General features: G+C 43.3%; 1 protein-coding gene across 3 annotated transcripts in view; it reads right to left on the reverse strand.

Moving 5' to 3' along the window:
* Positions 1-10465: 10465 nt before the first annotated feature.
* The window catches only part of Miga (mitoguardin), a 272249-nt gene continuing 256806 nt past the window's right edge, over positions 10466-25908 (reverse strand). For all 3 annotated transcript variants that reach the window (XM_084607736.1, XM_084607734.1, XM_084607735.1), the window contains one exon: positions 10466-10708. In XM_084607736.1, the coding sequence (XP_084463862.1) occupies positions 10550-10708 (159 nt within the window). In that variant the 3' untranslated portion in view covers positions 10466-10549. The remainder of the gene's footprint in view (positions 10709-25908) is intronic.

Below are 25908 nucleotides of genomic sequence, written 5' to 3' on the forward strand. Positions count from 1 at the left end.
GAGCACGCTTCTGGTGCTTCAAGAACGCTGCCTGCACCATCCTATCTGTATATAAATTTAAGCCTCCACATGTACCTTGCGCTGCCACATTCATTTATCCGGCGTCTCCTGACCTGGGAGGCCTCACTGCAGTCAGCAGCGGACATCATGAGCCAAACTACATGAATGTCAAGCCACGAGTGGGGTCGTGCGGAGACTCCTGCGTGCATTGAATTACGCGTGATGAAATATTTCATCACCGAGGTGTGCTTCGTATTATAAGCCTTTCTTCAGCATGTGATCGCTGTCAGCTGGTTGGTTGGCAGGAATGTGGCAAATAGTGGGAGGCTTTCGACGAGGTGGCAATGTGCATAAATACATTTTAACTAGGGGTGTACCAATATTGAAATAACCAAGGTCTCTTGTAACCAAAAATTCTTACCAACTCGTATGTGCGGCAATTTACATTTCCCTCTCTGGCTGGAATGCCATGTGCTGCAGCCTCAACAGACTTGTTTTGTCCATTTACTACAGCACAAAGCATGTCTGCCTTCTCGTCCTTTTTCTTGTTTGGCTCCATGTCCAACATGCTCGCACACATCACTTGCGCTTAGCTACGAAGCTGCTTCCATGTGGAGACCAAATGTGGTTTTGCTTGGCACCTTTCCTCGCTGGTCAACGTAATGTGATATCGAGGGTCTCATGCTGCAGTTCACAGAATGCACTGCCATTCCTTCTTCTTTTTCTTAGGGTCTATTCGCAGTGGTTGCAAAGGAGCCTTTCTTCAGCATGTGATCGCTGTCAGCTGGTTGGTTGGCAGGAATGTGGCAAATAGTGGGAGGCTTTCGACGAGGTGGCACTGTGCATAAATACATTTTAACTAGGGGTGTACCAATATTGAAATAACCAAGGTCTCTTGTAACCAAAAATTCTTACCAACTCGTATGTGCGGCAATTTACATTTCCCTCTCTAGCTGGAATGCCATGTGCTGCAGCCTCAACAGACTTGTTTTGTCCATTTACTACAGCACAAAGCATGTCTGCCTTCTCGTCCTTTTTCTTGTTTGGCTCCATGTCCAACATGCTCGCACACATCACTTGCGCTTAGCTACGAAGCTGCTTCCATGTGGAGACCAAATGTGGTTTTGCTTGGCACCTTTCCTCGCTGGTCAACGTAATGTGATATCGAGGGTCTCATGCTGCAGTTCACAGAATGCACTGCCATTCCTTCTTCTTTTTCTTAGGGTCTATTCGCAGTGGTTGCAAAGGAGCCTTTCTTCAGCATGTGATCGCTGTCAGCTGGTTGGTTGGCAGGAATGTGGCAAATAGTGGGAGGCTTTCGACGAGGTGGCACTGTGCATAAATACATTTTAACTAGGGGTGTACCAATATTGAAATAACCAAGGTCTCTTGTAACCAAAAATTCTTACCAACTCGTATGTGCGGCAATTTACATTTCCCTCTCTGGCTGGAATGCCATGTGCTGCAGCCTCAACAGACTTGTTTTGTCCATTTACTACAGCACAAAGCATGTCTGCCTTCTCGTCCTTTTTCTTGTTTGGCTCCATGTCCAACATGCTCGCACACATCACTTGCGCTTAGCTACGAAGCTGCTTCCATGTGGAGACCAAATGTGGTTTTGCTTGGCACCTTTCCTCGCTGGTCAACGTAATGTGATATCGAGGGTCTCATGCTGCAGTTCACTGAATGCACTGCCATTCCTTCTTCTTTTTCTTAGGGTCTATTCGCAGTGGTTGCAAAGGAGCCTTTCTTCGGCATGTGATCGCTGTCAGCTGGTTGGTTGGCAGGAATGTGGCAAATAGTGGGAGGCTTTCGACGAGGTGGCACTGTGCATAAATACATTTTAACTAGGGGTGTACCAATATTGAAATAACCAAGGTCTCTTGTAACCAAAAATTCTTACCAACTCGTATGTGCGGCAATTTACATTTCCCTCTCTGGCTGGAATGCCATGTGCTGCAGCCTCAACAGACTTGTTTTGTCCATTTACTACAGCACAAAGCATGTCTGCCTTCTCGTCCTTTTTCTTGTTTGGCTCCATGTCCAACATGCTCGCACACATCACTTGCGCTTAGCTACGAAGCTGCTTCCATGTGGAGACCAAATGTGGTTTTGCTTGGCACCTTTCCTCGCTGGTCAACGTAATGTGATATCGAGGGTCTCATGCTGCAGTTCACTGAATGCACTGCCATTCCTTCTTCTTTTTCTTAGGGTCTATTCGCAGTGGTTGCAAAGGAGCCTTTCTTCAGCATGTGATCGCTGTCAGCTGGTTGGTTGGCAGGAATGTGGCAAATAGTGGGAGGCTTTCGACGAGGTGGCACTGTGCATAAATACATTTCAACTAGGGGTGTACCAATATTGAAATAACCAAGGTCTCTTGTAACCAAAAATTCTTACCAACTCGTATGTGCGGCAATTTACATTTCCCTCTCTGGCTGGAATGCCATGTGCTGCAGCCTCAACAGACTTGTTTTGTCCATTTACTACAGCACAAAGCATGTCTGCCTTCTCGTCCTTTTTCTTGTTTGGCTCCATGTCCAACATGCTCGCACACATCACTTGCGCTTAGCTACGAAGCTGCTTCCATGTGGAGACCAAATGTGGTTTTGCTTGGCACCTTTCCTCGCTGGTCAACGTAATGTGATATCGAGGGTCTCATGCTGCAGTTCACTGAATGCACTGCCATTCCTTCTTCTTTTTCTTAGGGTCTATTCGCAGTGGTTGCAAAGGAGACTTTCTTCAGCATGTGATCGCTGTCAGCTGGTTGGTTGGCAGGAATGTGGCAAATAGTGGGAGGCTTTCGACGAGGTGGCAATGTGCATAAATACATTTTAACTAGGGGTGTACCAATATTGAAATAACCAAGGTCTCTTGTAACCAAAAATTCTTACCAACTCGTGTGTGCGGCAATTTAGATTCCCGTAACTAAATTCTGTTCCATATCAATGTCCTGTTTTGTTGCAATATGTCAGGAACCAAGGAGTGCCTCCTCTTGAATGCAAAGTCAAAATGTTCTTGTTTCAGCCACTGTCCTGACATTCCTGTGTGACTGAAACAACATTTTGACTTCCTGTATGCAATGTTAACATGGCAAACATAGGAAAACCAACCAAGCCATTTTCAAGTGTCTCTTATAACAGAGTGTCTCTTGTAATGAGATTTTACTATTTGCAATTAATCTACAGCTTTACAGAAGTGTAAAGGATCCCGGGCAACCGTATCTTTGCTGTAATATGCGTTGTGGGGCTAGTTGGTTCATACTCAAATAGGTTGTATGCGCACAAAAAGACTACACAAAAAGACAAGGGAGACAGGACGGAGCGCAACTTTCAACTGTTTTATTCCGGAAATGTACACGACATTTATACCAAAAAAAATTATCCATTGCATAATCATCAGTGCCACGTGCGAGCCCAGGAAAAGCACAAAGGAGGGCACAGGTCACTCACCTCTTATCTAATCTATCTAATCTTTATCATACATTGTCACAGATGGTGCGCTTATACATGAACTTCCACTTTTTCTAACGTGGTAGGCCTCAGCCAATTCTCGCGCAAGCGTGTCAATGCTCCTGCACAAGATGCCGGTGCCTTGTAGCGTTGCATCACACAGTTTTTCTGCTTTCTGTTTTTGGTCATTATCTTTTCCACACTCACTGATGTGCGCCGGCAGGTGCAAACCGGCACCGTTCCTCAAAGACAAATTGTGCTCCCTTAACCGGTCATTAACACATCGGTCCAACTGCCCAATGTACACCTTCCCACACTTCAACGGAATCCTGTACACCACCCCTTTTTCACACTTCACAAACTTATTAACATGTTTGATTTTGCAGTCTGAGTTACGGCTACCATCTTGCAAAACCAGACGACACAAAGAAGAGAGTTTCCTTGGGGCCGAAAAAATCACGGGTACCTTAAACTTGTTAGCCACGCGTTTGAGGTTATGAGCCACTTTATGCTGATATGGAATGACTACCGGTTTCGCTTTCCTCTGTGCAACTGCAATCATTGTCTGGTTCTTATTTCTTTCTCGTTTAATGTTCTTGAGAAGGGCTTCAGCCACTGAACTCACTATTATCTGGGGAAAGCCTGCCTGTTTCAGCTTCGCGATCTGATTGTGAAAGCTTTCCTGCGCCATGTGACAACAGGACTTCCTTAGGGATGACTCAAGGCACATCAAAGCGATAGCACGTTTAATCGTTTTTGATTGCTTGGAATCAAAAGGCAACAGTTTCTTTTGTGCACGTGGTTGGTACTTCCAGCAAAAGCATCCGTCCTTAAGGGTTATATTCAAGTCTAAAAATTGCAAACGGCTGTCATTGGCGAGTTCACAAGTAAAATTCAATCCTTTGGAGAGTCGTCCAAAATTAGAACATCCTCCACGATTTGTGGATAGGTTAAAGGTGAGTGTTTCTTCAAAACAATGAAAAAATCGTCTACATATCTAAAAATCTTTAGAGTGCTACCGTTTTCAAGCGCCTCGGCCAATGATCTGTCCACACCTGCTAGAAAAATGTTGCAGAGCACAGGTGCCATGCACGACCCGATACAGATCCCATTTCTTTGTACATAATCATACCCTTTAAAAGAAACAGTGGTGGAACTAAGGTAATACTCCAGGAGTACAAGGAAGTTGTCAACCGACATACCAGCGCTGTTTTGAAAAGACACCACTCCGTTCATTTCTATGCACAACCTGACGGCATCCAACAGCTCGCTCTGCGCAATAGAATAGAACAGGTCAACATCATCTATAGAAAAGATGTGTCCTGCAGAGTTTGTTTCGTGCAAAAATTCAACAACCTTAAGACTATTCTTAATGGCAAACGGATCGTCTACTACCAGTCTGTTAAGTTCCTTCAGCAGGAACCGGCTAAGTAGGTTCTGCCAGGCACCCCTTGCATAATGTTTGCATTCTTCCATGGTTCCGGTACCGTCGATGACACCAGGCACTGCGTATACAGGGTGGCCAGTTTTTCTAGCACGATATCCCCCCCGTCCTTCAGCAAATCTGTAGTTATCTGATCCTCTCTTGCTGATTTCCCCCTTTTCATAGTTTCTAGTGCTTTCTTGACCTCGTCCTTCGTCACTGGTGGAACGTCTGACTGTTTTTTCCTACCGTCAATCTCATTACGGTCTTGACTACTTTGGCTACTGTAGAGATCTGTATAGAACTCCTCGGCTACTTTGACTATCTTTTCCATATTAGTGATGACGTTGCCCGCCTTGTCCCTTATCGCATACATCTGGTTTTTGCCTATGCCCTATTTCTTCTTTACCGCTTTAAGGCTTCCCCCGTTCTTTACAGCATGCTCAATTTTCTCCATGTTATACTTCCTTATATCGGCCACCTTGCGCTTATTGATTAGCTTTGATATCTCAGCCAATTCGATCTGGTCTGTTGGATTGGAAGCTTTCATACTCTGGCGTTTCTTAATCAAACCTTTCATCTCCTTAGACAGCTTACTGGTATCCTCTCTAACTATCCTACCGCCTACTTCTACCGTACACTCAGTAATGATATCTCTGAAATTATTGTTCATTGCTCCTAAAGTAATGCCGCCATCCTCGGTTAGAGCTGAATATCTATTCTGTAGCGAGATCCTGAACTCTTCTGCTCTTCCCCTCACCGCTAAACCGTTGATGGGTTTCTTTCTTACTAATCTGTTGCATTCTTTCTTCAGATTTAGGCTAATTCGGGACCTCACCAGCCTGTGGTCACTGCATTGCACTTTCCCGATTACCTCTGCATCTTGAATAATTGTTGGGGTTGAACACATTATGAAGTCGATTTCATTTTTCGTCTCTTCGTTAGGACTTTTCCGTGTCCATTTCTGGTTCTTCCGTTTGCTGAAGAAGGTATTCATGATTCCTAAGTTATTGCGCTCTGCAAACTTAACTAGTACCTTCCCCCTGCTATTCCTAGAACCAATGCCATAGTCACCTACTGCCTGGTCTCCTGCCTGCTTTTTTCCTACCTTGGCATTGAAGTCGCCCATTAGTACAGTATACTGTGTCTTTACCTTTCGCATCGCCGATTCTACATCTTCGTAGAAGCTTTCAACTGCCTGGTCATCATAACTACATGTAGGTGCATAGGCCTGTACAACCTTCAGTTTATACCGCTTATTAAGCCTAATTACGATGCCTGCAACCCTCTCATTAATACTATAGAATTCATCTATATCACCCGCTATGTACTTATTGACAAGGAAACCTACTCCTAGTTGTCACCTCTCTGGTAAACCTCGATAACACAGTACATGCGCATCCTTCAGTGCAGTATATGCTTCATTCGGCCTCCTAACCTCACTAAGCCCTATGACATCCCATTTCATACTTTCTAGTTCCTCTAATAGTACTGCTAAATTAGCTTCACTAGCTAGGGTTCTAACGTTAAACGTTGCCAGGGTCAGTTTCCAATGGCGGCCTGTCCAGCGGAGCCAGAAGTTCTTAGCACCCCCTGCTGCGTCACAGGTCTGACCTCCACTGTGGTCAGTTCTTCCGCAGCCGCTGGTGACTGAGGGCCGGGGTTTTATGGAGCTAATCATGAGAGGTTGCGGCCAATTACTGCACCAGGGTGACTAACTCCTGTTCTGGTGAGGGAGTGCGTTGCCGGAGGTGTTCACCGGCATCAGGTCGCATTCCAAACCTGTGTATGCAATTCCATCGACACGCGGATTTTTTTTTTCATCAACCTCTCCCGATAAATTTTGGCGATATTTAGGTAAAAAAGCTGAAGGTATAAACCAGATCAAATTGGGAACGATTTTGACTGCAAACTTGGAGATAGTGGACGGTTTTAATAAATTTTTTCAAACAGTCTTCACGAGATCTGCCGGAAACTTTAACACTGATCACTTAGATTTAGCACGGGCAAAAGACTGTACAATGGAAAACATTTCTTTCACGCAAAGGGACATACTTCAGCTATTATTAGATTTATATGCGAAGAAGGCAGGTGGTCCCGATGGAATACCCACTGCATTTCTGAAAAGATATGCCGAATGGGTGTCTTTTTACTTGGTTGCCATTTTTGACAAATCGCTCCAAGTGCCAGAAGATGGGCGTTGTGCTTCCCATATATAAAAATGGTAGCTCGTAACCAACTATCGACCTGTGTCGCTTACCTCAGTTTGTTGCAAACTCATGGAACACATCATAGCAAAACATATCACTGTGTACCTGGAGGCTAATGGATCACTAAATGAGCACCAGCACGGTTTTCGACGAGGGCTCTCAACGACCACGAAACTTATAGACACTATCCATGATTTTGCAAAGGCTTTAGATGACAGTCAGCAGATTGACATTATATGTGTAGATTTCGCGAAAGCCTTTGATAAGGTGCCGCACAATGACTTGCTTCTTAAACTGCATGAAATAGGCATTAATTATGAGGTTCTGAAATGGATTAAGGCCTACCTGTCTGGCCGTAAGCAGGTTCTACGTGTTAATGGCTGTGATTCTGGATTATTGGATGTGCACTCGGGCGTACCACAAGGGTTTGTGCTCGGACCATTGCTTTTTCTCGTCTATATAAATGACATTGTTGCTGCTGTTGAGTTGCCTGTAAAAATTAAACTTTGCTGATGATAGTTTAATTTGTGGAGCAGTAACTTCTATGGAAGACCAGATTAAAATTAAACAATGCCTCAGTGCTTTCAATGACTGGTGTCAAAAATGGAAAATGCAAGTTAATTACGGTAAAACAACTTTCACACATATTACTAGAAAGAAAAATCTACTTACCTTTCAGTACTCTATAGGAAATAATTACTTGAAAAATGTGTCTAGCTTTAAATATTTGGGTATAACTATTGCACATGATTTAAATTGGCGCTTGCATGTTGAAGCGATTTCATCGACTGGTTTTAGAAAGCTATGTTTTTTGAGAGCGAAATTGTCGAGGGCAACAAAGGATGTGAAGTTATTGTCATATAAGACATTCATGACCAGTGCTCGAGTATGCTTCAGCAGCCTGGAATCCTCCCCAAAAGGTACTGCAAGACAATCTCGAGAAAATACGACTTACGGCACGCTTTATCTGTGGCAGATATAGGAGGACTGATTCTGTCATTGAAATGTTGCACTCCTTGAGCCGTTAGAAACGCGACGAATAAAGCAAAGGTTGACAGTACTGCACCAAATACTGCATGACGATTTAAAGATAAATAAAGAAATGTACTTCCACCCACCTGCTAAGCATAGCGCCAGGTTGAATCATAATGCAACCATACGGCCGTACTTCGCTCGCACTAACGTATCTCGCTTTTCTTTTTTTCCTGACGCGATAGAGCTCTGGAATAAATTGCCTACTCATATTGTACAAAGTGCCAGTAAAACAGCATTCGAGAAAAGTCTAGACCAATACTTGAATGAACGTGCGTCGCATACTCTCTATTACTTTGTATGTGCTTTTTTGCTTTCTGTGTCATTTGATCCAGCTCAGCAGCTTTCCGAGATGTTGTTTGTAACTCAAAGTGTTTGTTACTGTGTTCTGTCATTTGAAATTTTAGATGTGTTATTGATTTTATATGTATTGTTGATTCCCTCCCTGTCATGACCCTCAGTAAGGGTTAACAGTATGAATAAATAAATAAATAACCGGGATTTGAACCCCGGATAGTAGAGTATGGTTTCCGAAAACCTGCTTGATCTTTTGCTTGGTTGCAGTCTAAAGTTGCCCCGATTCTATTAGCGATTACTTTATACGTAACAGACAGATTGGTCTGTAATTTTTCAAGTCCTTAGCATGAATTAAAATAATGTTTGCATTCTTCCATGGTTCCGGTATCGTCGACGACACGAGTCAGACATTGTGTGTACAGGGTAGCCAGTTTTTCTAGCACAATATCCCCCCCGTCTTTCAACAAATCTATAGTTACCTGATCCCATCCAGCTGCTTTCCCCGTTTTCAGATTTCGTCAACCTCCCTGCTTTTGCAATGTGTGTATGTATGTGCAGATGAATGATGTCATTAAATTTTATAGAAAACACTTGAGCGGTAGATAATGCTGCTACTATTGACAGTGAGAAATGTTTTTGTTTCGTGCACTTATATTTTCCTGGTAGTGTCTGCTGCAAAGTACTTGCGTTTCAACTTGGGCTCCTTGGCATCATGCGCTGCCACAAAAGAGTGGCTTCTGCTTCGCTTCTTGCCTGCTGCCAGTGCCACAAGTGGGCAGCAGAACCACCATGCTGTAAAAATGTCATCTGCCTCTTGGGTAGGGAAATGGACCTTTTTGCGCACCCCTCTTGCGAAGTGGACCGCAAAATTGTGCAGAAGGTTGTTCACAATAGTGGGGTGGGCTTGTTTTCTAAGCAGTGCAAGCCTGTGTCATACATTGTGTCAACCATCCCCTGTTAACCCATGACAACAGCCATGTCTTCTTGCTAGGGGAGGCAGAAGGTGCTAACACTGAGCACAATTGCTGTGCAGAGGCTTCATGCATGCGCAGTAGTGCTACTTGGAAAAGGTCCATTCCCCATAGCAGGGAAATCCATTCAATGGCGTGGACCGCGATTTTGATTTTGCAGTTACTAATTGCGCAGGCAGCTTATTCTGTGGTGCTGCAGTGGAAGCTAGGCAGAAAAGGGAGACACCTTTATTATTGTGCCATGGCGCGTACTGTTGGTGATGTGAAGGGGGGAGTTGGAGAGACGCGGCGAGTTGTGTGTGTTAGTACATATTAAAAAAAAAAAAAAGCAGCGCAAAAAGACGAAGACAAAGACAGGTGCTAAGGGGAGGCGGTCAGTGGGGACCATTCGCCATGGGCTGGGTACAAAAGCCCATCACCTTTTCTTTCCTGTCGGACCTTCTCAGCAGAGCCACAGAATGTTGTCCTTAAATATAGTACTCACTACAATTTCACACTATGTGGTTAACCAGTTGAGGCCATTAGATGGAGGGCCTCCCTTTATTTGCCTCTCCGTTCTTGGGTTTTATCCGACTATAGTCGTAAAAATATAATTGGCCGTCAAGTGACACAGCAGGTGGTAGCTGTTTTCGGTAGTGGTTATGAAGAGCTAGCATTGGCTGTAGACGACTTTTACAGTGTTTCAGTCAGAACCTTCCTTTCAAGTCTGCCTGCTGGAAGTGATGAAAAGCCGACTGCTGCATACTAGGGGTGTGCAAATATATGAAATTGCTAACAGCAGTTGCTGATTCACTTTGCATCACACTTTCCCCATTCAACCCTCCTCAGAGTTCGCCTAATCTAGCACTTTTCAGCTAATGGCAAAAGCTTGCATGCAGTAATGCATGGATGGCCATCAAAAGCCGCTGGTATTCACCTCTGTCTGTGCTTACTTAGCTGAGGCCATTAACAATGGGAGTGGTGCATAAATGCCAGGCAGTGCTGAAACAAAGGCTTCTGGATATTTGGAGAGACCAAGTGGGAGTGGTTTTACCATGTGCAGGCAAGATGTGCATGGTGGCAGCCCTAAAGATGCCAGACAGAAACGGGTGGAAGTGCCCTTTATTGCTCTCGTGGCATTTTGGCTGGACTAGACGGGCAGGGCAGGGCTGAGACATGCATCCATTCTCAGGGTGGCGCAGGGAGCAGGGCCCCTGCCAGGGCCTGGCAGACGCGGTCGTAGTGGAGCTGGCTGTTCTGCAGGATGTCCAGGGCCAGGTCGTCCACGCTTGTGTAGCGGCTCCGGTTGGGGTCAAACATGTCGCAAACCAGCGCTTCCACCTCATCCTGTGCCATTTTGCATTCACCAGCTCTTATCAATGAAAATATTGCCCAGCTGCTCAAGTCTACGCTATTTATTATTGTAATTGAGAATAAATATTTTATATTCAGGCCTCAACAAGGTCAATTAGTGCGTTTTCCAGTAAAAAACACCAGTGGTAAATTTTTTACAAGCATGTACCCCTGCAGACAAAAGTAAACGGAGCAAGCGATTGGCTTCTAAAATTTTTCACGCGATCCATAATTGAAACTGGCAGTCATGTTATGTGCGAACCAGTAGTAGGCACCAGTACCCTTTTACTTGGACAAATATTGTTTTCTTATCTCCAGTGCCGAAAGCGTGATTTTAATTTGAACGGAAAAGCGTGCTCCGTTTACTTATGTCCACACCTTTACTAACTTTATTGAAAACTTACACAAAAATTATGTAACTAATACTACAGGTACTAGGAAAAGATTTTGCACTCCGCACTTGACGCAAGAAAAGCAGAGAAAAAGTCACTGGTAAAGGTAGACAAAAAAGTCTGTTTCCTTCAAAGCATGTCTGCCAGCTGGCAAAAAACTGCAAGGTGGAGGGTTCACTTGAACAGAATAAAAGAGTAGTATCTGCAATGTATGCATAAGTGCTTGGATGCACCACAGTTATTTATTTTATCTACAACTACCGCTATCCCATGACATTGCAGAAGTGGTACAGAAGGTTTCACATAAAGCTACAATATTAGGAAAGCGCATTATTACAAAAACGTACATCAATAAGAAGATACATGAATAGGTAATTCTCACAGAAAGGGACCAACAGACATCTACGTAATGTGCTATCCAAATCGTTCCATAATTCGACTAAAAGGAGAAAGTAAAAATTTAAAGCAGTCTAAAAACGGCATGATGTTAAGCGGGTTGCTACGGTGAGTAACACGTGCTGAAGAACTGGCGAAAGAATAAACACATGCCAAGGTAGTGAAAAAACAGGCAGGAGACCAGGCAGTAGGTGACTATGGCATTGGTTCTAGGAATAGCAGGGGGGAGTTACTAGTTAAATTTGCAGAGCGCAATAACTTACGAATCATGAATACCTTCTTCAACAAACGGAAGAACCGGAAATGGACATGGAAAAGTCCTAATGGGGAGACTAAAAATGAAATTGACTTCGTACTGTGTTCAACCCCCGCCATTATTCAAGATGTAGAGGTAATCGGGAAAGTGCGATGCAGTGACCACAGGATGGTGAGGTCCTGAATTAGTCTAAATCTGAAGAAGGAACGCAACAGATTAGTAAGAAAGAAACCCAACAACGAATTAGCGGTGAGGGGAAGGGCAGAAGAGTTCAGGATTTAGCTACAGAATAGATATTCAGCTCTAACCGAGGATGGCGACATTACTCCAGAAGCAATGAACAATAATTTCAGAGATCTCATTACTGAGTGCACTGTAGAAGTAGGCGGTCGGATAGTTGGAGAGGATACCGGTAAGCTGTCTAAGGAGACGAAATATTTGATGAAGACACGCCAGACTATGCAAGCTTCCAATCCAACAGACCAGATAGAATTGGCAGAGATATCAAAAGTTAATCAATAAGCGCAAAGTGGCCGATATAAGAGTGTATAACATAGAGAAAATTGAGCATGCTGTAAAGAACGCGGGAAGCCTTAAAGCGGTGAAGAAGAAATTGGGCATAGGCAAAAATCAGATTTATGTGCTAAGGGATAAGACGGGCAATGTCATCACGAATATGGACAAGATAGTCATAAGATAGTCATAGTAGCTGAGGAGTTCTATACTGATCTCTACAGTAAACAAAGTAGTGAGGAGCGTAATAAAATTGGCGGTAGGGAAGAACAGTCGGACCTTCCACCAGTGACGAAGGACAAAGTTAAGAAAGCATTAGAAACTATGAAAATGGGGAAATCAGCTGGAGAGGATCAGATAACTACAGATTTCTTAAAAGACGGGGATGATATCGTTAAGTAATGCCGAAAGTTTGGCGAGTTGGTTAACATTCATGATGGAAAATAACGCGAAAGTACACGAAGGACGGAAGGAAGTAAGACACGGACAAGCGCTAACTCGCAACTGCAGGGTTTATTGCTGAAGCACACAATAAATACAGGTAACTTGAAAAAAATGACAGAAAAAACAAAAGGAAAAAAAAGAGAGAGAAGCAGCCTCCTAAATTGGAAGCTAGGTCATAACATAGGCAGTAACACACAGTAACACGTGCCACTCATTGCTGGGGTGGGAAGAAAGAAAAGGAAAGATACACCTAAGTATAGATAAGTAAAGTCAATGTAAAGTGAAGGCTAAGAAATCAAATTCGCAATCTACGAAGTTAACCGACGGTTCGCTGACATACAAATTTTGACATTTTTTAATATGGTAAGCCTCCATAATTTCACGAACCAGCTTGTCATGATGTCTAAAAAGAACGGTGGTCATAGAAAAAAGCGGTGTGCACTTTTGTTTCCCCTTATGGTTCTCTTTAATGCTACAAGCGCGACAATGCTCCAGAAGATTCCCAGACTGTTCTTTTAAGGAGTTGTGGTGTTCCCCTAGTCTAACGTTGAGACACCGCCCCGTTTGTCCTATGTAAACGCCTCCGCAAGACAAAGGCAGCTTATACACTACGCCGATCTCACAGGGTACAAACGGCGAGCGGTGCTTAACGGAGCAACCACGCCTCTTTTTCTTGTCGCCGTCAGTTTCCTGCCGATTTCGAATATGAGAGCACAAACTGTTCAATTTTGTCCTTCCAAAAAAAACCACGGAAATGCCATAGCGGCTTCCCACCTTCTTTAGTCCGTGTGCCATCCTATGGACATACGGCACGACGCCAACCTTTTGACGCTCCCGTGTAACAAGTTTCGACTTAATCCAATGCACCAGTTTTCCACAAGTCACCTTAATAACATGCATGGGATAGCCGACAAAAGTGAACAGTTAGCCTCTTACTTTACATTTCTTAGCCTCTACTTTACATTGACTTTACTTATCTATACTTAGGTGTATCTTAATAAGGCGGAAACTTGGGCGAGTTGGAAAGCATTTGAACTCATCTTTTCTAGCGCTTCTTTAACACACAAGGGACATTAGATGAAGGAGGAACACATAAGAACAGGACGGACGCTAGTCTTCAACTGTCGTTTATTGAAGCAACATGTCATATATACAATCCCAAAGTGCACATCACACATGCGTAGTGAGGGTGCCACGCTTAAGGTATGATAACTCTATCAGATAAATACACAGATGGAGTGCTGACACAGTTTTGGCCTTGTTTATTTATACATAGGGCTTCGACAATTTCCCTTTGTGATTGAGCCTTATTGGTTGCTAGTACGCGCGTGTTCTGAAGGATCGGTGTGCAGGGTACGGGGTTTGGGTCGCCGGGGTGTTTTCTGATTAGGCACCGTTTGCAGTGATCAGCGAGATTCCCCCCAGCTCGCAATGAATGCCATCCGCGCTGCTCTCATCAAGTCCTGTCAACATTGCATCCCTGAAAGCGTGGCGTTGCAAAACCTTCGCCTAAAGAACGCTGGGTTTCCTGAAGAAACCATTACATCTGTGGCTGAAAAGCTTCTGAAAGAAGTGAGAATCGGACGGCGACAAAACCGTGAAGATCCCCATCGGCGTACTTGACTTGTGTCTATGCCCTATGTGCACAACGTGTCGCACCGTTTAAAAAAGTTGGCAAAAAAGTGCGGCGTCGATCTTGTATTGACTGCCCCAAGAAAGCTTGTGCGGCTGTGCCCTCTTGTGAACTGTACGGCAAGACAGTCGATTTGTGCTAAAAAGCACCAAACGCAGTTCGTCCCGTGCAAGGTCGGTGTCGTGTATGAAATTCCGCTCACTTGTGGCAAGGTTTATATTGGACAGTCAGGTCGATGCTTAAATGATAGGCTGAGAGAGCATCGTTTGGCTGCGGGATCGATATCAGCTGGGGGGAATCTCGCTGATCACTGCAAACGGTGCCTAATCAAAAAACACCTCGGCGACCCAAACCCCGTACCCTGCACACCGATCCTTCAGAACACGCGCGTACTAGCAACCAATAAGGCTCAATCACAAAGGGAAATTGTCGAAGCCCTATATATAAATAAACAAGGCCAAAACTGTGTCAGCACTCCATCTGTGTATTTATCTGATAAAGAGCTATCATACCTTAAGCGTGGCACCCTCACTACGCATGTGTGATGTGCACTTTGGGATTGTATATATGACATGTTGCTTCAATAAACGACAGTTGAAGACTAGCGTCCGTCCTGTTCTTATGTGCTCCTCCTTCATCTAATGTCCCTTGTGTGTTAAAGAAGCGCTAGAAAAGATAAGTTAGGTGTATCTTTCCTTTTCTTTCTTCCCACCCCAGCAATGAGTGGCACGTGTTACTGTGTGTTACTGCCTATGTTATGACCTAGCTTCCCATTTAGGAGGCTGCTTCTACCTCTTTTTTTTCCTTTTCCTTTCGTTCTTTGTTATTTTTTTTCAAGTGACCTGTATTTATTGCGTGCTTCAGCAATAAACCCTGCAGTTGCGAGTTAGCGCTTGTCTGTGTCTTACTTCCTTCCATCCTTCGTGTACTTTCGCGCTATTTTCCATCATGAATGGGAGATATCGTGCTAGAAAAATTGGCCACCCAGTATACGCAGTGCCTGGTTTCATCGACGGTACTGGAACCATGGAAGAATGCAAACATTATCCTCATTCATAAGAAAGGGGATTTTAAGAACCTTAAAAATAACAGACCAATCAACTTACTGTCTGTTACGCATAATGTATTTACTAAAGTAATCGCTAATAGAATCAGGACAAACAGACTGTAATCAAGCAAACGATCAAGCAGGTTTTCGGAAACGGTACTCTACTATCGATCATATCCATACCATCAACCAGGTGATAGAAAAATGCTCGGAATATAACCAGCCCTTATACATAGCATTCATTGATTGCGAAAAAGCATTTGACTTAGCTGAAACCTTGGCGGTGATGCAGGCATTGCGAATTAAGGGGGTAGACGAGTTGTACGTGAAAGTGCTGGAAGATATATATAGTGGTTGCACAGCAACCATAGTTCTGTATAAGGAAAGTAACAAAATTCCCATAAAGAAAGGTGTTAGGCAAGGAGACACGATCTCCACAGTACTATTCACAGCTTGCTTAGAGGAAGTATTCATAGAACTGGAATGGAAGCAGTTAGGGATAAGGGTAGATGGAGAATACCACAGTAATCTGCGATTTGCTGATGACATTGCCTTGCTAAGCAACTCGGGGGATGAACTGCAAATAATGATTGATGACCTAGACAGGAAAAGTAGAAAGGTAGGCTTGAAAATCAATATGCAGAAGACTAAGGTAATGTTCAAAAGCCTCGGGAAGGAAGAGCAGTTTAGATTAGGTAGCGAAGTGCGGGAAGTAGTAGGCGAATATGTCTACTTAGGACAGGTAGTAACCGCAGATCCGGACCGTGAAAAGGAAATAACAAGAAGAATAAGATTGGGATGGAGCGCATTTGGCAAGCACTCGCAGATTATGACTACCACCTTACCGGTATCGCTCAAGAGGAAAGTATCCAACAGTTGCATCTTTCCTGTACTCACCTATGGGGCTGAAACGTGGTGGCTAACCAAGAGAGTTTTACTTAAGTTGAAGACAACCCAGAGGGATATGGAACGAAAAATGGTAGGGGTAACATTAAGAGATAGGAAGCGTGCAGAGTGGGTCAGAGAAATAACTCAAGTTACCGACATTCTAGTGGAAATTAAGAAGAAGAAATAGGCATGGGCAAGACATGTAGTGCGAAGAGAGGATAACCAATGGTCGCTTAGGGTAACAAATTGGATTCCAAGGGAAGGAAAGCGCAGCAGGGGGCGGCAGAAAGTTAGGTGGGCGGATGAGGTTAAGAAGTTCGCAGGGGTCAAGTGGATGCAGCTAGCACAGAACAGGGTTAATTGGAGAAATATGGGAGAGGCCTTCGCCCTACAGGGGGTATAGTCAGGCTACTGCTGCTGCTGATGATGATGAACATAAATACGCTTGTAGATGATCTTGTGAAAAATGATAAGGCGATCACATAGGTGTCAGTGTTGAAAGGTATCAAGTTTTCTCTCCTACAATGACTGATAACATCATCATCATCATCAGCCTAACTATATCCACTGCAGGGCGAAGGCCTCTCCAATATTTCTCCACTTAACCCGGTTCTGCGCTAGCTGCATCCACTTGACCCCTGCGAACTTCATAACCTCATCCGCCCACCTAACTTTCTGCCGCCCCCTGCTACGCTTTTCTTCCCTTGCCTAACACTATTCTTTATTGGAATTTTGTTGCTTTCTTTATGCAGAACTATGGTTGCTGTGCAGCCACTATATATATCTTCCAGCACTTTCACTTACGGCTCGTCTACCCCCTGGTTTCGCAATGCCTGCATCACCGCCGATGTTTCAACTGAGTCAAATGCTTTTTCGTAATCAATGAGAGTATTTTTCTATCACCTGATTGATAATATGGATATGATCGATAGTAGAGTACCATTTCCGAAAACCTGCTTGATCCTTTGCTTGATTGCAGTCTAAGGTTGTCCTGATTCTATTAGCGATTACCTTAGTAAATACCTTATACGTAACAGACAGTAGGCTGATTGGTCTGTAATAGTTAAGGTCCTTAAGTCCCCTTTCTTATGAATGAGGATAATGTTTGCATTCTTCCATGGTTCCGGTACCGTCGATGACACCAGGCACTGCGTATACAGGGTGGCCAGTTTTTCTAGCACGATATCGCCCCCGTCCTTTAGCAAATCTGTAGTTATCTGATCTTCTCCAGCCGATTTCCCCCTTTTCATAGTTTCTAATGCATTCTTGACCTCGTCCTTCCTAACTGGTGGAACGTCTGACTGTTTTTCCCTGCCGCTAATCTCGTTACGGTCCTGACTACTTTGGCTACTGTAGAGATCTGTATAGAACTCCTCGGCTACTTTGACTATCTTGTCCATATTCGTGATGACGCTGCCCGCCTTGTCCCTTATCGCATGCATCTGGTGTTTGCCTATGCCCAATTTCTTCTTTACCGCTTTAAGGCTTCCCCCGTTCTCTGCAGCATGCTCAATTTTCTTCATGTTATACTTTCTTATATCGGCCACCTTGCCCTTATTGATTAACTTTGATATCTCGGCCAATTCGATCTGGTCTGTTGGATTGGAAGCTTTCATACTCTGGCGTTTCTTAATCAAATCTTTCGTCTCCTTAGACAGCTTACCGGTATCCTCTCTAACTATCCTACCGCCTACTTCTACCGCACACTCAGTAATGATATCTCTGAAATTATTGTTCATTGCTTCTAGGGTAATGTCGTCATCCTCGGTTAGAGCTGAATATCTATTCTGTAGCGAGATCCTGAATTCTTTTGCCCTCCCCCTCACCACTAATTCGTTGATGGGTTTCTTTCTTACTAATCTGTTGCGTTCCTTCTTCAGATTTACGCTAATTCGGGACCTCACCATCCTGTGGTCACTGCATCGCACTTTCCCGATTACCTCTACATCTTGCATAATGGCGGGGGTTAAACAAAGTATGAAGTCGATTTCATTTTTAGTCTTCCCGTTAGACACTTCTACGTGTCCATTTCCGGTTCTTCCGTTTGCTGAAGAAGGTATTCATGATTCTTAAGTTATTGCGCTCTGCAAACTTAACTAGTACCTTCCCCCTGCTATTCCTAGAACCAATGCCATAGTCACCTACTGCCTGGTCTCCTGCCTGCTTTTTTCCTACCTTGGCATTGAAGTCGCCCATTAGTACAGTATACTGTGTCTTTACCTTTCGCATCGCCGATTCTACATCTTCGTAGAAGCTTTCAACTGCCTGGCCATCATAACTACATGTAGGTGCATAGGCCTGTACAACCTTCAGTTTATACCGCTTATTAAGCCTAATTACGATGCCTGCAACCCTCTCATTAATACTATAGAATTCATCTATATTACCCGCTATATACTTATTGACAAGGAAACCTACTCCTAGTTGTCGCCTCTCTGGTAAGCGTCGATAACACAGTACATGCCCATCCTTCAGTATAGTATATGCCTCATTCGGCCTCCTAACCTCACTAAGTCCTATGACATCCCATTTCATACCCTCTAGTTCCTCCAACAGCACTGCTAAACTAGCTTCACTAGCTAGGGTTCTAATGTTAAACGTTGCCAGGGTCAGTTTCCAATGGCGGCCTGTCCAGCGGAGCCAGAAGTTCTTAGCACCCCCTGCTGTGTCACAGGTCTGACCGCTGCCGTGGTCAGTTGTTCCGCAGCCGCTGGTGACTGAGGGCCGGGGTTTTATGGAGCTTATCATGAGAGGTTGCGGCCAATTACTGCACCAGGGTGGCCAACTCCTGTTCTGGTGAGGGAGTGTGTTGCCAGAGGTGTCACCGGCATCAGGTCGCAGGAACCTGATATATAACCCCTTCATTGCACTCTACGTACCTATGCCCATGCTTTGCTCCACATGTTCTGTCTTTCCGTTTTTCTGTGTTTGTACAAGGACACAACGTGACCAGAAGAGCAGTTGGTGTTTCACTTAACAGTTTAATGCCATTACTAGAATTTTACCCTAACGCTACAGTTGTAGAGTTTGAAGGCGGGTTTTTTATTCAGAGAAAAGAGATATGCATTGGCTCTTGCGTTGCGCCTGTTCTGAGTAACATTTTTGTTTCAATGATTGATCGCAGGGTGGAAGGTCATTTAGATAAAAAAAAAAAAATCTTGAAGGTTTCCAGGTTTGTAGAAAATTTTTTTTATCATTTTAAGTAATCAAGATAATCGCTACTACCTAAGCACAGTTAATGAAAGTGATGAAATATTTTGTAAGCTTGGAGAATAATTAGAATTTACGCAAGAGCAGCCTGAAGGCGATAAGCTACAGTTTTTAGACCTGCAGCTATCTATAGCAGGTGATAAGTTATGCTGGATGTACCACCTATATGCGCAGAAAGGATTTTTATCCTATGAATTAGCTCACTAAAAGACAGTGAAGCGAGCCATTGCAACATCAGCCCTACAGGCAGCCATTGTATAGTCATGTTCCCATACTATGCAAGCGAGTTTCCAGCAGCAGATAGCTAGGCTTCAGAATGCTGGCTTCCCTCAGTTAGTCATGACCGGGGTAGTGGAGTTGCTTCTTCAAAAAGTAAAAGGAAAGAAAAATAAACAATCGAATCCTGAAGCTGAAATAAATAGGCCAGTGGTTATTTCATATAGCCATTGGGTAGCCCATAACTTGAAAAAAGTAGCTTTCAAGTTTAAGGTACCAGTAGTTTTCTCTGCCCCCTGTAAGCTGGCCGCGTTGTGTCCTCGTATAAACACAGAGAAACGGAAAGACAGAACATGTGGAACAAAGCACGGGCATAGGCACGTAGAGTGCAATGAAGGGATTATATATCAGGCTCCTCAGCCTTGTGGTAAGACGTGCGTTGGGCAAATGGGGCGCTGTTTGAATGAAAGGTTAAGGGAGCATGAACGTTCAATGAACACTGGAACGGGGTCTAATCTGCCGCTGCATTGCAAGGACTGTGATCTCCACCAGTGCAAATCCATTTTAGAAAGGATGGTGGTTTTGGACCGAAGCCACGATTGTGTTGCCCGTGAAGTAAAGGAAGCTTTTCGGATTACAAAAAAGGGCCGAAATTGTGTAAGCAATGCATTGATCTCCCTGAATAAGAGTGAGGAAAGTTTTTTGCAAAAATTTAGTTGAACAGAGAACAAGAGAACGAGTTGTGCTACTATATACTGTGTGTATTCAGAAGACAAAGCTGTTGGTGATTGCTTACGCTGTTACATGTGCTTGTTCCAGTAGCGCGTTGTCCTGTCTCCTCTCTTGTATTTGCCTTTTTTTGCGCTTACTTTTCTCCCACACGATCATGAACCAACTAGCCCAGCAACAAGTTTTACTGCGTTATCAGTTATCTGGACGACATCATTAATGTAAATGAGAAATTAAAAGTGGCCCTAGAACTGATCCCTGCAGGACGCCAGGTGTTACAGACACAGAAGTTGATCAACAGTGATTAAACGTGACAAACCGTGATCTTAATCATAAATAGTACTTAATTCAGCCTAGTAATCAGGCACTGAATTCCCTTGAATAAAGCACCAAGTTTATTAACGAGCTTACTATGACAAACCAAATCGAATTCTTTAGAGTATTCGATGAAAATGTCGTCCATCTCACCGTGGTGATTTAGGCACGATGCTATGTCAACTGTGAATTCAATTAACTGCGTGAGAGTAGAGAACCTAGCCCGGAAACTATGCTGGCTAGAATAAGAGAATAAGTATGAGACAATATGTTTATGAAAAATGTGCTCTAATACCTTGTGACAAGTACATAATAATAAAATTTGTTTATAACTGCAGATGCTTTGTTTGTTACTGGACTTAAATACTGGCACATTAGCTATTTTCCAGGTTTGTGGAATGGTGTCAGATTGGAGGGATCGTTGGATGGATCACTGAGCTGACCTCGAAGAAAGGCACCCTTTCCATGCTCTGGCCCTTTGCCAATGCTGCAATGAAGTTAAGGTAGTGGGAGATTTTCGTAAAATGGTTAGGGTCACAGCCGAGCCACCATCGCCAAGTCAATCAAGTTCAGAATGTTTTGCTCCACCTTCGCCGAATTATTTGGGATAATTTTAAACAGCCTATTTTGCAGTTTTATTAGCTTTGACATATTTGTTGCCGTCGTTGTACCCCACATCAAAATACAATACTGTATATGGGAAAGGAAAAGGGAATGATAGATGACTAGTCTAGTGTTTTTAGGTAATAGATGCATGTTGCGAAACAATATGCCTATTACATGGGCCGATTTACTTACAACATGATCGACGTGCGTGTCCCATTGCATATTTTCTTGAAAAAATACCCCTAGTGTTTTAAAACTAGTGACTATTTCAATGGGTCAACTTCTTTCCCTCTTGCTCGAAATTTAATTTTTTCATCATTAATGACTAAAGCGTTACTGGAAGCCCGGCCCTGAAGTTTCTTTAACACGTCGGTTGCCCGCTGGCAAAGTACCTTGCAATTATCATCTATTAGAAATAGACTGGTGTCATCTGCGTAGATGACAATCTTTATGAATGTATCTAAGTTGACAATGTCATTTATAAATATATTAAAGAGGTATGGACCTAAAATGCTGCCTTGCGGTACTCCTAGGAAATTAGGCTTAATTGAGGATGAGAATGAATTTAAAGTTACATATTGTTTACGATTGCCTAGGTACGACTGAATTACATCATAAGCAATACCACATATGCCTTAAATCTTAGCTTTTGTAGAAGTAAACTGCAGGAGTCGAATGCTTTACTAAAATCAAGGAAAATTCCTAGTACATAACAGTTTTGTTCAACACCTTTAAGGATAAACTCTTTCTGATCAAGCAAGGCAAGTTCTGTGGAACGTTGTTTGCGGAAGCCATATTGCGAATTTGTTATCAAGTTATATTTATCTGTGAACTGTACTAATCGTGAAAGGAACATTTTTTTCAAATATTTTAGAAATTATTGGCAATACCGATATGGGTTGGTAGTTATTCAGATGATTTTTATCACGCACTTTGGCTATTTGTAAAGCCTCAGGGAAGCAGCCTTTTGTAATGCAGAGATTCACATGCCACTTTAATAACATCAACAACAAATTTTACTGGGCGTATCTTTATGTCATAAAATAACTGTTGATCAGTTTCTGTTACCGGATTTTAAAAAAATTGTATGCTCGCATTCACACTTCATGTAGGTAGCATGGTCTCCTAGCGGTGGTGGAGAAATTAAATTTACGAAATGGTCATTAAACGCCTCTGCCAATTTTTTCTCCTTCAGCTTCACATTGTTAATTACAATTTCTGTAACTGCTGTATCAGCGACTGATGACCCGAAAAGAGAGTTGAATTGTTTCCACATAGCCGCACTGTTATTTGATGATTTGGCCAGTAAGTTGGCAAAGTAGCTGTTTCTTGCATGCTGAAGTTCTTTATTTAAACGGTTACCAAACTTATTAAAGCCTTTCAAGAGTTCAGGGTCACATTTAGAGAGGAAACGTTGATACATGCGATTCTTCTCTTTAATCTTTCGAAATAATTCTCTACTAATCCATGGTTTCCTGATTTTATTTGGTGGACAGTAGCTCTTTATAGGAAAGCTTTCATCGTAGATTTGCTTAAAAATGGAAAGAAATTGCTGAAATGCGACGGCTGCATTATTTGAGGACAAAAACCTGTCTCCAAGATGCATTCATTATTTTCTGACGGAAGTTATCTAGGTTCTGAGAAGAAATACGACGTGTTGAGATGCAAGGGTTCATGCTTTTTGTGGGTTTTTTGATAGCTAAAAATATGGGAAGATGATCACTAAAATCATTAGCTAAAGTACCAGCTTTAATGTCGTCCTTACTAACATTGGTAACAAATAGATCTATTAAAGTGGACAAATTAACAGTAATTCTTGTAGCCATGCTGATAACATTAGTTAAACCAAAACTTTCGAACAACCATTTCAATTCGCGACTGGCATTATTATCAACCAGCATGCCGAGGTTGAAATCACCCCTACATACAATTTTCAGTTTATCAGTACATATCAGTAGCAACAATTTAGACAAATTTCCATTTGGAGGGCGATATAGAGTAGAAATATTGTAGTTGTTCACCGCCACTGACAGCACTTCAAAATCAGCATTTGAGCATGTGTATTCCTTCAATAAGCTACAACTGTAAATTTTCTTAATTAACATCGATACCCCACCACCACGGCGATCAGGACGATTCAAGCAGAATACATTGTATCCTGACAATGAAAAAATATCAACATCATTCATGCACCATGTTTCCGTTAACATGATAACATCAAATTCAAATCCTATTTCATTAAGGAGAGCTTCTAAACCTGCTACTTTGTTCATGGCTGATCGTATGTTTATATGAAAAAATGTCAGACCTGATATGCATTTTTTCCCCAGTTGTCTTTGCTAAGTTACCTGATAGTGAATTAGTGATCATATCTTCCGTCAACCTTAACAAGAGCCTCCAGATCACTTCTGTTTTTGATTACGGTTGCAGATTCATCATTTCTGCGCCTGACAAGTTTCTTCCCATGGCTGAACCATGCGTAGCGGAAGTCGTTTTCCTGTGCCCATTGCTTTCCCTCCTGTTAAAGTGCACGCCCCTGTTTTGTCAGGTTTTCTTGAATCAGCACATTTGAGCTGCTATCTTGCAATTTCTTGAGGTTTTGCAGCCAAGAATTTCTACCCGATTGCCTGCTGAAACGTACAAGGATTCCGGGCATCTTATCCTTCTTTGCAGAAAGGCGGCGAATGGCAGTGACAGTGAAAAGGACATAACAAGAAGAATAAGATTGGGATGGAGCGCATTTGGTAAGCACTCACAGATTATGACTAGCAGCTTACCGATATCGCTCAAGAGGAAAGTATACAACAGTTGCATCTTACCTGTACTCACCTATGGGGCTGAAACGTGAAAGGCTAACCAAGAAGGTTCTACTTAGGTTGAGGACAACTCAGAGGGCTATGGAACGAGAAATGTAGGGGCAACATTAAGAGGTAAGATGCATGCAGAGTGGGTCAGAGAAATAACTCAAGCTAATGACATTGTAGTGGAAATTAAGAAGAAGAAATGGGCATGGGCAGGACATGTAGTGCGAAGAGAGGATAACCGATGGTCGCTTAGGGTAACAAACTGGATTCCAAGGGAAGGAAAGCGTAGCAGGGGGCGGCAGAAAGTTAGGTGGGCGGATGAGGTTATGAAGTTCGCAGGGGTCAAGTGGATGCAGCTAGCACAGAACCGGGTTAAGTAAAGAAATACGGGAGAGGCCTTCGCCCTGCAGTGAACATAGTCAGGCTGATGATGATGATGATGCACCTGTATCTTGAGAAATGGTACGATGCGCCCAGAAATGCATCCGAGATTGCAGTCAGCTGTGTCGACGACATCGATATACCTACAGTGTTTGCTATTAGTGACAGAAAAGTGTGTAATAATCGCATTTACAGGGAAATGTGACAGCTGTTATTTTAACGGAGTTGTAATACCGCATGTTTCGAATCACAGAATGTTGAGAATTATTATTGACAGCAAACTTCTGTGGATGAAGTATATCAACATGCTGAAGAGGAAGGTTACGAATTGTTGCCATGTTCACTTTATAAATGGCTGCTAAACTAGCTTCACTAGCTAGGGTTCGAACGTTAAACGTTGCCAGGGTCAGTTTCCAATGGCGGCCTGTCCAGCGGAGCCAGAAGTTCTTAGCACCCCCTGCTGCGTCACAGGTCTGACCGCCGCCGTGGTCAGTTGTTCCGCAGCTGCTGGTGACTGAGGGCCGGGGTTTTATGGAGCTTATCACAGATGCACTGATGTGTATACATTCTCATTCTACTCTATCAAACTTGGGGAAGGATGGTCAAACTTTACTGCTTAATGACATATTGAGAAAAATAAGCCGCCTGGTTCCCTCCTGAAGCCTCGTGATGTCATATCAGCCAGATGACCTAGCAAGCTGTGCTGGAAAAGTGATAGAATGAATGGTGCTGGTGAGACTGGAATGGTTTCTCGGAACAAAATATTTGTATCTGGACACAATGACTGGGTTTCGTCGGGAAGGCTCATCAATTGACAGCGTCAATGACCCTGTGAAGACTGCTGTCCTTTCAGACGCAAATGGGGCCTATGACAACATCCTGTATGAAGCCATTCTTGATGCATGATTTCGGAGTTGGGGGGGGGGGGGGAAGACGAGCCGTACGTGAAAGTGCTGGAATATATATATAGTGGCTGCACAGCAACCATAGTTCCGCATAAAGAAAGTAACAAAATTCCCATAAGGAAAGGTGTTAGGCAAGGAGACACAATCTTCTCAGTACTATTCACAGCTTGCTTAGAGGAAGTATTCAGAGACTTGGAATGGGAGCAGTTAGGGATAAGGGTAGATGGAGAATACCTCAGTAATCTGCGATTTGCTGATGACATTGCCTTGCTAAGCAACTCGGGGTTCTGGCGTTTCTTAATCAAATCTTTCGTCTCCTTAGACAGCTTACCGGTATCCTCTCTAACTATCCTACCGCCTACTCCTACCGCACACTCCGTAATGATATCTCTGAAATTATTGTTCATTGCTTCCAGGGTAATGCCGCCATCCTCGGTTCAAGCCGAATATCTATTCTG

Source organism: Amblyomma maculatum, chromosome 6, assembly GCF_055883805.1.
Source record: "Amblyomma maculatum isolate TAMU_Amacu chromosome 6, ASM5588380v1, whole genome shotgun sequence".
Taxonomy (NCBI): domain Eukaryota; kingdom Metazoa; phylum Arthropoda; class Arachnida; order Ixodida; family Ixodidae; genus Amblyomma; species Amblyomma maculatum.